The sequence below is a fragment of the Alosa alosa genome, chromosome 6 (genome assembly GCF_017589495.1).
Source record: "Alosa alosa isolate M-15738 ecotype Scorff River chromosome 6, AALO_Geno_1.1, whole genome shotgun sequence".
Classification (NCBI taxonomy): Eukaryota; Metazoa; Chordata; class Actinopteri; order Clupeiformes; family Clupeidae; genus Alosa; species Alosa alosa.
This window is the reverse complement of record NC_063194.1, coordinates 12,033,308-12,046,525: the sequence shown is the minus strand read 5'-3', so window position 1 is coordinate 12,046,525 and position 13,218 is coordinate 12,033,308. Positions and strand designations below refer to the sequence as shown.

At 40.1% G+C, this 13,218-nt stretch overlaps 1 protein-coding gene across 1 annotated transcript in view; it reads left to right on the top strand.

The window, feature by feature from the left end:
* LOC125295599 (carnosine synthase 1-like) overlaps nucleotides 1-12,843 on the top strand; it is a 50,203-nt gene extending 37,360 nt beyond the window's left edge. The window contains exons 5-8 of the mRNA XM_048244941.1: nucleotides 15-100; nucleotides 4,692-4,914; nucleotides 10,435-10,697; nucleotides 10,829-12,843. Coding sequence (XP_048100898.1) covers nucleotides 15-100; nucleotides 4,692-4,914; nucleotides 10,435-10,697; nucleotides 10,829-12,043 — 1,787 coding nt within the window. The 3' untranslated portion in view covers nucleotides 12,044-12,843. The remainder of the gene's footprint in view (nucleotides 1-14; nucleotides 101-4,691; nucleotides 4,915-10,434; nucleotides 10,698-10,828) is intronic.
* The last annotated feature ends 375 nt before the right edge of the window (nucleotides 12,844-13,218 follow it).

Here is a 13,218-nt window from a genome sequence, read left to right as displayed (position 1 = left end):
TCTATGTTATATAGAACCCACCGTGAGGAAGGAACAGCTCTTCCTTCATATCAGTGCCCAGGTGTGTCGAACACCAGATGACCAGCCTCAATTGACTCAGGTATATATTGGTAACTGGGGAATCAGAATGTTCAAATGAAAAACTACACACACACACACAAACATAAACAAGCTGTAAGTAAACATGATATCGTGTTATTTACATATTTAGCACTGTTATCCAAAGGGATTTATAGACCAGAGAGGTATTCCAGAAAGGAGGTTTAACAAACACTGAGATAAAACTTAACCTCTGGGTTGTCTGAACCTGTTGCGACTAAACCCGAGCTGTCGGTTCCAAAACACCGTTTACCAGTTAGTTCAATCAACCCTGTGTTAGATAACCTAGAGTTGTGCGCGTTCACGGCAAACTTATAAAGGCATCATCTATTGAGAGTTGAAACCATGAGCGAAACGAAGAGCACCGTATTTTTCCGAGGCGGAGTAGTCGACGCTTACGAGGAGAGAACTGTAATAACAAAAAAAAGAGCAATACTTAAGCGTCTGCGTCCGAGACCTTGCTTGGCAGAGAATAGCCTAACTGACCGTGTAAATGCGTACGTTTAGGATAGCCTATTTAATGTCAAAAGCACAATTAAATAATTCAGTGGACATCACGTATTGTAGCCTATTGACTGCTTTAAATGATGCTATCTTAAACTAGCCTACCTTGTCACAGATTGAGTGGGCCATAGAATTCTTTGAGAATCCCAAATGTAATTTTCTATTTTAACGCGGGTTCTGCAGCTGTGGGTCAAGTTAAACTTTTGCGCCTCCATCATCGGAAGGGTGAAGAATGTTGTAAGGCATGGGTAGCAGAGGTGGAAAAAGTACGAAAATATTTTACTCAAGTAAAAGTACCAATACCTTGATGAAATATTACTCAAGTACAAGTTAAAATACCGATCTGAAAATGTACTCAAGTAAAAGTAAAAAGTAGTTCATTTAAAATGTACTTTAAGTAAAAGTTACTTAGTTACTTTTTTTCTTTTGGGGGTGGGGTACCAGAACAACCAGTTTTACCAAAGACTTTCTAATGAGGAGATACAGCACTCAAAAAATCCTCCATAGTAATGCATGGGGTTAGTTTGTAACGCCAATTTGGCAGTTGTCTACACATCATATGTCTACACATATCACAACCCTTCCGCGGCAAAACGTTGACATGTGAATACATTGAGCCAATCATGTGGTGTGTTGTAAAATACATTGATATTTGGAAACGAGCAGAAGGTTCAGCAGATTAAAGGGCGTCTGGGGGAGAAAGTGGGAAGTATAGGGCCCCAATGGAGGAGAGGGCCCGTGAAAAGTGGAATACAGGGGGCACAACATTTTCACCAGGCATTAGTAATAACTCAGGTAATCCACACATAAAAAATCCAAACAACTCCATAAACAGAGTCATGTAATGAAGTGGAATAACACAGGGGAAAAGTATTAAACACGCTAAGAAAAAGCACTAAGGCAAGGAAAGGGAAGGAACGAGCTGGAATCTGTATAGAGAGTAGTTATCCTTTTTTATCTGTGCAAATTAATATAAGCTTGGTTAGTAGCCTACATATTGATGGGCTATAAAAAGGTTTTTCATTACCAAGGTGTCACACAAGAAACATTTCATGATGGATAAAAGCAAAAAGCTCTCCTAAGACCTTTGCAACCTTATTGTTGCAAAACATATCAATGAAACTGGTTACAGATGCATTTCAAAACATCAGAATCTTCCAGTAAGCAGCATGGGAGCCATTATCTGCAAGTGGAAGAAACATCACTGCATCATCAACCGGCCATGCACAGGATCTCCTCGTAATATTTCTGACCAGGGAGTCAGAAGGATAGTCAATTCCAAGAGCCAAGGACCACTCGGTGAAAGCTCCAGAAAGACTTGAAGGCAGCCAATTCAATTAAATAGTTCTGGAAGTAACTAAAGATCAGGATTCACAAGAGGGACCCCTGGAATCTGTTTAGAATTTCTTGAATTTCCCCTGGGGATCAATAAAGTATCTATCTATCTATCTAGAACAATGGGCCAAAATCAGACCTGATACTGCGACCAATACGTTTTGTCATACAGGAAATGTCTTGAAGCTGTCTTTATAAACAGGCTTTTCCACAAAGTATTGAAGAAATTTCAGTAGGCACGTTCAATACTTTTTTCCTGTGTCATTCCACTTTAATACACAAAACTCTTATGTTTGGATTTTTTATATGTGTGTTAATATTATGTGTGGTGAAAATTTCGAATAGACTCACTGGAAGTTTAGGCTAATTACTGAAAGAAAAAAAAGCGTTCAATACTTATTTCCACCATATATTTATTTTACCTGAATATTTTAACTTCCAAATTAAATGTCAAAATGAATGTCAGACGAAATTTAAAGTCTGACTGGATTTTGTATACAAAACATAGTGAAAACTGTGTAAGGTCACCCTCACTCTCCCTTGCTAAAGAGCTAAATGGTTTAGTCCCCCTGCACGATTCATAAGGTAGTCTATCTTTTGTTTATTTAGTTGAGCATCGCTAGTAGTGGACCGCTAATTGTTTTGCTGCTGGTGCAATGTCCAAGAAAGCCAAGTCAGGTTACTAGAAAACAAAGGCCAAAACAGGAAAAAGAGAGACATCAAAATGAGGGGAAACAACTGCTAATAAACTTCTTTCCAAAGAAATGGTGTTTGCTTAAATATCTCAGCAATCATTAGTGCTAAAACGAACTGAGACAACCGATTGGAATAGCGAAAATACACTTTCATAGGTCAGGCTAATCTGATGCATTTCGTGATCCAGTCTCCATCACTTTCAGAAAGACTGCATGGCGCCAGCTTGATTCATGTCCTGTTGTAGGCTACATGCTGATCATTATCACTAGGCTAGTGGTTTAGGGCGCGATTTTTTTCTCTCCCTTTCCGTTTTCGTTAGTCTTTTTTTTTACTCAAGTAACGTATGGGATTTTTGATGTAGCGAAGTACAATACTTCACTCAAAATGTAATCAAGTAAAATTTTATAGTTTATACCGGTAGTTATATTTTTATAGTAATACCGATTTTATAAACTACTTAAAAAATACAAAATACACAGAAAAACGACTCAATACAGTAACGTGAGTAAATGTATTTCGTTACTTTCCTCCTCTGCCGATTGGACACATTTCGGTGCACATTTGGAAAATTTAATAAGTGATGCTGACCTGCCAGTTGGTGAAACTACAATTTAATGATCCTCGTGGGTTTGTGTCCAGGAAAACGAATGAAGTTGGCATGAACTGCTTTTAGCGCCAAGGCAAACTTTACGCGATAACCGATAGCTTGCCGATATGTTCTATGCCTCCAATACTAACATTACAAAAACTCGCAGTCGGAGAGCGATCATTGATGCACATAATTTGGAGAGAGGCAAAAAGTGTAGCCTATTGAAAAACTATTTTATCCCAAATGCCATCGGCATTCTTAACCAAACTAGTGACAACACCTGGCTGAGCTGTTATGTAGCCTAGTCTTAAACTTATTTATTCATTTTCTATACGTTTTCCCTTTTTTGTAGCCTACTGCACTGTAATTATATCTTCAGTGTGTCTAAGATGTTTTAGATTTTATTCTATTCTAATCCATGCGTAGCCTAATGCAGGGATGGAGTCGAGAATGCTTTTAAGTAGCCAAATTTAGGATTCAGCGGAAAAATTATAGCGCTCTTGTAAAACTCGTTTGGAAAAGAAAGGATGGGCCATCATGTGATGTTGTGGTCTTATCGCCCTCTCACGGCTAATTCCACGGATAAATATTAAATTATTTTGTGCTTCTTTGTCAATCGGACCTTCTTTAAAATTAAACGTCATTGCGTGACAAGTGTAAAAATAGCAGCCTGGATGAACATGCTCTGAAATAATCGAACATAATTGAACATAACCTGAACCTACCTCCTACCAGGTTAAGTTCAGAGCCTATTCAGGCTCAGAGCCAGAGTTCATTTTTGAGCTTTCTGGAACTGAAATCCCAGGTTTGTTTACTCTGGGTTTACATACCCAGTTAACTTCAGAGCCTATGTTACCATAGTTACTTACATAGCCTGATCATATTTGAGCGTTCTGGAACTGAAATCGTGGTTTAGGCTACCGCTAACACTGGGTTAACATACCCAGTTAAGCCAGTAAACCTGCTTTCTGGAATACCCCCCAGCTGTAGGGACAATTCCCCTGGAGCAATTCGGGGTTAATGCCGTGTTCATGGATTCCTTCAGTAACATGTTTGCGTTTTTGTGTTGTCTTTACAGAGAACGCATAAATAAGTTATTGAAATTGCTTTTTGTGTTTGAGCAAGATTGTGAATGTCAGGTGAATGTTTCTATTTGTAGTCTTAATTTAGTGATAAACAATTTTGCCAGATATGTAATGGGAGTGAAGTTCGCCTCTTGTGTGAAACAGAAGCCGCTGCGATTGGGCACAATATTTCCATGCAAGTCGGAGGTCGAGATTTGCGAATTTCCGACATGTCATAAACGCAGCATAAGTGCCTTGCTCAGGGAGCACCCTAGAAATCAAACCCATGACTTCTAGGCTGCTTGCTTCTTTAGCCAGTACAGTTGGAGTGGAACAGGAATGGTGGGATGTAACTTTGAATAAGGCCTCTCCTTTCTTTGTTCCTCTCTCATCATTTCTCCAAGATGCTGTGTTGGGTTGACCGAGCAGAGTCCCACCCGAGAGCTGGTCCCAGCAGTCTGCAGAGCCTGGAGGAAACTTTAAGAGACTGGGGCTTGTCTCAGCTTGATGACATCATTTCCTCCCTTGAGAAATGGGCAAAGACAGCCCTGCAAGCTATTATGGACCACCAGTCAGAGTTAGAGGTCACAAAAAAGGGGGGACTTCATGCAAGGACAGATTTGATTGGTAAATTTTAAGATAAAAATCAGATTCAGTTCATATATATGATTTTTAATCCACTTTTTAGTCTTTAGCATATATATATATATATATATATATATATATATATATATATATATATATATATATATATTAGGGCTGTGTGAATCTTTCATGTAAAAGACGATCCAATTTGCATCTAGATACATGGGCACGATTCGATACAAGAAAAGATGCATCAAAGGTCAAAATCCCTGTGCACAGTCCTTCTTGCTCCAGGTGCTGATGGTGTGCAGTATAAGTATGGAAAAGTCAAAAGAGTAGTATACATCGCACACTGGAGGCTATATTTTGCTGACTTTATTTGGTGTGAACAACGCGTTTCGCAAGTTCCTTCATCAGGTTCACGTTCACAGTCAATCTGACACCCGCAGGTGAAATAGGTGGTAACATCATCACATGACCACACCAGACCCAGTGAAAGTACTCCACACTCTAACACACCAGAAATTGCAATCAATATCGTCAATTCAATATCCTGCATATTTTAGCTTGCATATAGGCCTACATATACACAATCTATGTCATTTAAGCATATTTGTATCAAGAAAAAAACATATTGCATGTTCAAAAATACAATAGATTTTCGGGTGGAAAAGTTGTGTTTTATTTTCATAATCTTTGTTCAGTGAATACATATAACCATCAGTTTGTTAGTTAACAGAAATGTCATGATTATGACGCTCAGGCCTATTAATAACTCTGATCTGAATGTAAAGCAGTCCTGTGTAAAGCATTTTGGCAGAGGTGTAGGGTGTAAATAGCACACATTACTATATACACCAGGGAGGGAGTAGCGAGCTAGCTCTCTGTTTTGTTTGAACATCAACAGAAGTGACGTATCCCCGCTATCACTGATACAACCTTTAAAGTGATGGTTCGGAGTAATTTCACCCTAGGGTCCTTTGCACCATGACCTCGAGGCAAACACCCTCCCAGAAGCTGTTTTCCCTTGGTCGAACATTGGTTGAGTAGCCCTGTCAGGCGAATACAGAAATGAATGGCTTGTGCAGGCACTTATGGAACCAATAGAGTATCTCGTAAATTACCCCACTAATAATGCCCTGAATGGTACGAAACTTCTACAGTAGTACAAATATGTTCTGTACTCATAAAACGAGGCATTGGAAAGTTTGTAAGTACACCAGGAGTTTATTTAAATAACACTTGCCTGATGGCTTCTACTCTCTGCTGCTATTTACCGCTGCGTCGACGTTACTTCCATGATTTGGGAAAAGCCTGTAAAAGTCCTGGCAGGAAGTGATTACATAATGGTGTTTTGTTATATCTAGTTTTTTTTTTTTTTTAAGAAGTGTTTACAACTTAGTGTTAACTAATAATTGTTGTAAACTGGTACTACGAACAAAATATTAAATCTACATCCTTATGCATCAGAGGAATAAAAATCATTAATGCCTTAATTAAAAAAAAAAATGAAAAAATCCAACCTTTCAAGACACCAATTTTCTTTGTGAATGAATAATGTTTTTTAAATAAATAAATGTTCTTCCTTAAAACACAGGAGGCATACACACTATGTTAAATTCCCATAGAGGCAGGCAGATTTTTTTATTTTTAAAGGCAAGTTATTTCATGGATCCAGGATACTATGCATCCTGATAAAGTTCCCTTGGCCTTTGGAATTAAAATAGCCCCACATTCAATTTCAATTTATTTGTAAGGGACAGTGTGCAATTAAAACATAAATGTAAACTTTTGATGCATTGCACCAGAGTTAGCCTTGGGCTAATTTACATCTGTAGTCCCGCAGGAAGCACAAATACAATATACAAGCACAAATACAAATAGAACATTTTAAAAGCAAAACATCGCTCAATAAGTAAAAAAAACATGTAGCAAATATCAATAAGTTACATTTGTTCCACAGGTACACATACAGTATATGCACCACATGATCAGGAGTGTAGCGGCATGCGCCGCACACAACTCAACAGCCCCCATTCACGCACACACACACACCCTGTCAATCCCATTGGAGAGAAGAGTGAAGCTAAAAGTATGAGGAGTGATTAACTAATATGGTGTGTGCACTGTTGAGAGATTTTAAAGTATTTTTTACCTGGGATGGTATTCCATTGGGATGGTATGGCACTGAGAGAGAAAGCGCCTGTCCAAAGGCTGAAGAACGAAAGGGTACAGTGCAATTGTGTATGGAAGCTATTCTAGTTGACCTTACAGTCAGCGGCATGGTAGGAGACAAATTGGCGCAGACAGGTAGGGGCCAAGCCTTTTAAAATTTTGTAAGCTATGCACAGATTTAAAAATACTCTAAAATGTTTAAAGGTGAGTAGATTGTGTTTGAGTAGTATTTCACAATGATGATACCTTAATGGCTTTTTGTCAAATACTTTCAGAGCCTGTTTGTACAAAGATTCTAATGGCTTAATTGTTGTTGAACTGGCCTGCCCCCAACTATCTTTGAGAAATATCTTTGCAGCCTCATTGGACAGAAAGGATCTAATCTGTCTAAAATATGCCATGTTGTATTTAATAGTTTTTTGAAGTTGAGGTTTGAGTCTAATACAACACCAAGATATTTGAATTCAGTGACAGTCTCAATTTGTTCACCCTTAATGCAGATGTTTACTTCTGGTGTGTGCAGCTTAGTTTTAGAAAAAAACATGGCTTTTGTTTTGCTTACATTTAAAGTAAGGCAAGATTGGTCTAGCCACTCAACCACTCCATCCATGGCACTGGTTAGTTTCTCAGCTGCTAGCTGGGCTGATTTAGCATGTTTTTTAGAACAGTGTCGTCGGCGTATAGTTGTACCTCTGTTCCATGACTAAAGACTAAAAAGTAGTGGGCCCAACACAGATCAACACAGAGAATGGTACACCCATTGTGCACTTCAAATTGCTAGAGCACACATCATTTTCACACACTGTACCCTGTTGGATAGGTATGACGATCCAGGCAAGTGTTTTAAACGAAAGATTGAAGTTTAGATATAAGTACGTTGTGATTAACGGTGTCAAAGGCTTTACGCAAGTCTAAGAATACAGCTCCAACAACTCCACCTTTGTCCAGATGTAATCTGATATGCTCTGTTAGGTGTAGGATGGCTGTTTCTTTAGAGTAGTGTTTTCTACAGCCAATCTGGGCGGGGTTTAAGCCAGGGTTGGAGCTGTTAATGTGGTCAGTTAGCCGTTTTATGGCCACTTTCTCTGCAATCTTAGAGGTTACTGGCAGTATACTTATGGGTCTGTAGTTACTGACTACATGACGGTCTCCAGATTTGAAGATGGGAGTCACAATTGCATGTTTCCAGTTGTTAGGAAATGAACTATGTGCAATGGAGAGGTTTACTAAGTGAGTAATAGGGGAAATTAAAGTAGCTGAATTTTTTTAATGAACACTGTGTTCTGATGGAAAGCATCTCTGCTATTTGAGTTCCTTAGCGAGCAGATCACTTTCTTTACTTCTTCTTCACTGGCTATGTCTAAGTCAAAGCCCTGTAGCATTCAAATTGCTGTTCTGTTCCATAAATCTGAAATTGTTTCCTAGCTCCTGAACAGATTCAATAAAAAAAAGAGTTAAATGTGGAGGCAATTGTAGCACTATCGTCTATTGTTTTGCCCTGAACGGTGAGCTGGATATCATGTGAGTGATGTTGAGCTCTCCCTGTCAAGCTGTTAATACTTTTCCAAATGTCTTTGCTATTACCTTTAGCCTCGTTCATAAGTTGGAGAAAAAAACGTGACTTAGCCAATCTAAGCTCCTTAATCACTTTGTTCCTTAAACCTTTGTAAGCCAAAATGTCAGTGTCTCTTTTAGTCTTAATGGCCCTTTTTAAAGTTGTGTCCCTATTTTTCATCAGTTGCCATAGGTTTTCACTGAACCAAGGCAGGTTGGTCTTGTTTCTATTTTTTCTCTGGATTTTCACAGTTAACTTATCTCTGACAGCATTGATCTTTGATGTAAACATCTGACAGCTAAGCTCCAGATCTTCAGAGGATATTACGTCACTCCAGTCAATATTGTTTATCTCATTGTCAAATATATTTTGTTTACTTTTAGGTATACAGAGAGTGTTTGTGTGGCGTTGGTGTAGTGTTTAGAAATATTTTTTTGGTTAATTTCCTTGCCACCAGAGTTAAATTGTGATCAGACAAACCAGTGATCAGATTATAACTTTTTGTTATCCTTTCACATTTATTAGAGAAAATTAGGTCAAGTTGTGTACTTGAGCATTTAGTGATCCTGGTTGGGCCTTTTATCAGCTGTTCTAAATGGTATTTGTCTGTTATGACCTTTAGCTTTTTCCTTTTAGTCTTATCTTCCCAATTAAGATTGAAATCCCCCATTAGAATTATTTCTTTATTGTGATTACATTCTTTCAAGACACCAGTAAGTTTTTCATAAAAAGTGCCATTGGCAGTCGGGGGTCTGTAAAGTCCTATAATGGTAAAAGACATTTGCTAAGACAAGACACGTTTCAATGCTATGTATTCCAGTGTAATTGCTGCCTTAAAAAACATGCGTTCGCATTTGATACCGTCCTTCACATATATTAGCACCCCACCCCCTTTCCCCACAGTCCTGTCTCGTCTGAAGCATTGGTACCCAGACATTGTGAAAACACTGATGGGAGTACACTTTTAGCCAAGTTTCTGATAGGCACAAGAAGTCCAGGTTTAAGTTCCCCAATAAATGAGTCAACTGTTCAGTCTTTGAGACAATGCTCCTAATGTTTAAGTGATCACCGAAGAGTCCCCTCGGTTTTAGCTTCGGGTCCCAAATGACCTTTGCATGGTTGACTGTTTGAAATGTTTTGAATAAGCCCTATTTTTTAAGAACGGGATTAGTGCATCTCACAACATCAGGCTGAGGTTCCCCTGTCATCGCCGTCGTTGTGCTAGTCGGTTGCCGGTTGAGAGGGGTATGTTTGACATAATTAGCAGTACGGTTGGGCCTGTTCTCTTGTGAGGGTGGAGCAGTCAATGTTTGGAACTCACCGCTTCCAGGTGTACGTGGACAGGGGCGTTCTCCATACTGCACCGCGGGCGAATCCTCAGCAACAGCAGCGGTGGTTGTAGTATCCAGAGCAGAGATCGCACATTGTGCGTTATTAGAGAAAAGCGCCGCATCGAGGACAATGCTCCCTAGACAGGACGAGGCAGCCAGGGCACTCCATTCGCTACCGCTGTCCCCCTGCCGCGATGAGGGTACACCGTGGGCACTTCCATATGCCGACGGATGCATCGTCAGAGCAGGGTGAAAATCCAAGGCACCCGGAGAGGGCAGCAGGTCGCCAGCAGAGGCCAGATGAGGCCCTGGATTTCATAACATACCCTTCACCATACAGTACCTAGAGATTGGCCTAGTTTTATTTCAGGTAGCCTAATATCTGGTTTGATTGGCATTGAGAGATGATCACACATGAACACACAAATTTACATACACGGCGGTCATATTTTGTTATTTTTAAGTTATATTTCATATAGTCATGTTCTTATTTCTTTTTAGGAGTTGATTTTTCCCTGGGGAAGATGGATGGTGAGCTGCTGCCTTTCCTCCTGGGGATAAAAAATGTTTCAAGGGGAATGTTCAGCACTCCAAATGGCCTTCTTCATCCTCAGCTGTCATCCTCAGCCATTGAGCCCCTGCTACAGACCATATGTCATCACTCACACTGCTCCATCCTGGCTGGAAAGACTCTGCTGTTTATCGGAGCAGGGGCATCAAAAAAACTTGGAGTCTTTGTCACAGCCAAGCAATATGGCATTAAGGTAGATGAAATGAATATGATACTGTTTTTTAAAGAGAGTGAGACCTTTACAATGTCAAACCTAATTGTAAGTTAATGTATAATATGTGCAAAACAATGAGTTTAAACTTTACTGACGCTTTCTCTTACCAGAGTATTCTTGTCTGCTACAAAGAGCGACACCCTGCATACGACTATGTCTCAGAATATTTGGTCTACGACTACATGGATCACACACAAGATGAAGTCCACACTGAAAACATTGTGTCCCTGCTGGAAAAGAAGGGTTTGCAACCAGATGGCTGTTTAACATTCATTTGCAAAAACACAATTCTCTGTGCTTTGGTGAGGGCCAAACTGGGCCTGCCTGGAGATACAGTGGAGGCCATCTCCATTGCCAAGAGGAAGAGCCACACCCAGAGGCATCTGGCTGCCGTAGATCAGTGCTGGTGTCACCTCCCTGCTCCTAGGCAGTATACCGTCCGTTCTGAAAACTTTGAGGACCTGACTGATCTCACCAGAACTGCCGAATCTTTTGGATTTCCTGCTGTGGTGAAGCAAGAGTATGGAGCTGGTTCTGTTTCTGTGAAACTGGTGGAAAATGCTCAACAGTGTGAGGAGTATGTCCAAGAAATGACGGCTCTAAAAACCTTGGATCCTAATGGTGGCTTTGCATCCAATCCTATGATTATGGAGTTTCTAGAAGGTGTTAAGTATGTGGTAGACCTGGCAATCTTTGAAGGAAGGCTGCTATTGGCCTTTGTGTCCTGGTGTGGTCCTTCTGTCTTGCCGTACTTCATCAGCTCCTCCCACCTTATGCCCTCTGGTATCAGCCAGGAGAAGGAGGCCCAGATTGTGGCTGCTGCCTATCAGAGCTGCCTCCACTGTGGTCTGGAGAATGGAGTCTACAATGTTGACCTCAAACTCACTGACCATGGGCCCAAACTCATAGAAATCAATCCACGCGCTGGGGGGAACTTTCTTCCCACTTGGATAAAGGAAGTATATGGTGTTGATATCTTCACAGTTGCTTTCCTGATCGCCTGCAACATACAGCCTCAGGTGTGGACACCTCAACCAAGAGGATACTCTGTTGGCATATCTTGTCCGATAAAACAGCACTTTCGTGCCAAGGAGAAGACACCGGAATTTGATGTCATTCTGAATAGTTTGAATAACAAAGGTCTTGTGAAATCTAGCATGATAACTGATGTTATGGATTACACTGCACCTGTCGCCACCCTTAACCTGTCAAGTTTCAGTAAGAAGAGAGAAGACGCCATCAACAACATCCTACTGGCTTCCCAAATGCTATGCATAGACTCTGAAGATTATCCTGTAAGGTACTTCTTGGAACCTTTCATGTAGTTTTTCATAGTTTCATATGGCATTTGTAGCCTGGAGGACCAGACCCAATCTGAAAGATTAAGGGTCTGGCTATGAGTAATGAAAATGGCTCAACTCGAGGGGCGGGGGCCAGCATGAATTTGAAAATATCACTGCACGCAATTGTATAACACTACGACCAATGTTTCCGGACATCGATGTCACAGCGCTGTCGTCATCTGTTTAGCTCTCCTCTAGCCCGCCTATATCATCTGCCGATGTGATTGGTGCAGCATGGTTTCATGGGCATAGGTAATGAACATCAATACTCATCGCCAGTGTCACTTGCTGAGCAAATTCAAATTTAGCTCTTGCAAGAACTCTTTTTTTCCAGGGTAGGACATTTGAGGTTAACTAAGACCAGCTGCAGAACGAGCTGCAGCTCACTGATGAAGAATGCCAAGCACCATGTAATTCAAATGACACATGCTACTACTCAAAATTCTATATATGAAACGGATCAGAATTCTTGGTGTTTTTAGACTTGTAGAAGATGAAGTATACTGCCATTAATGGAAATTGTGTATAGCAAGTCAAACACTGGGTTTCCACTGCCAAACTAGATGTTAAATATGTATTTGAAGCTGATCTTGTCAAGGGGGTCAAGTGGGTGTGGGTATTGAAGGTTTCACATGTAAGAGTGTATATTATTTAGGTAGATGATGGTTAATTATCTCAGAAATGTCTGAAATATTAGGTATCTATTATGTTTTAATGTTTAATGTTTGGAACATGAATATATTTGGGCCTGTTATAAAATAATAAAAATGACTCTATTTTAACCCCTTCTTAGATCCCATTACTAAGGCGGGGATCACACTGGTCAGCTCAGACCATAATAAGTTCTATCTCGTACACAAACTGTTTGCCTTAACTCGGCTTGTTAAATGCTAGCGTTACGCCACTGTTCCGTTGCCGAACCATAGAGAATAGGAAACTTGCCGCTGGCTAGTGTGATTAAGTTTACAGTTGGGCTGGGTATAAGAAAGATTGTATCCCCCTACTCTGAGGTACACTGCCCTACTAAGGCAAAAGACCTTAACTCACCAGAGTGTGAAACTGAGAAAAATGACTTTAAAGTTATCTTAATGTCCTGACAATTGAGTAAAAGGTATAATATTGTAATTTTCACATTTTGTAGTGTTTACCTGTATTAA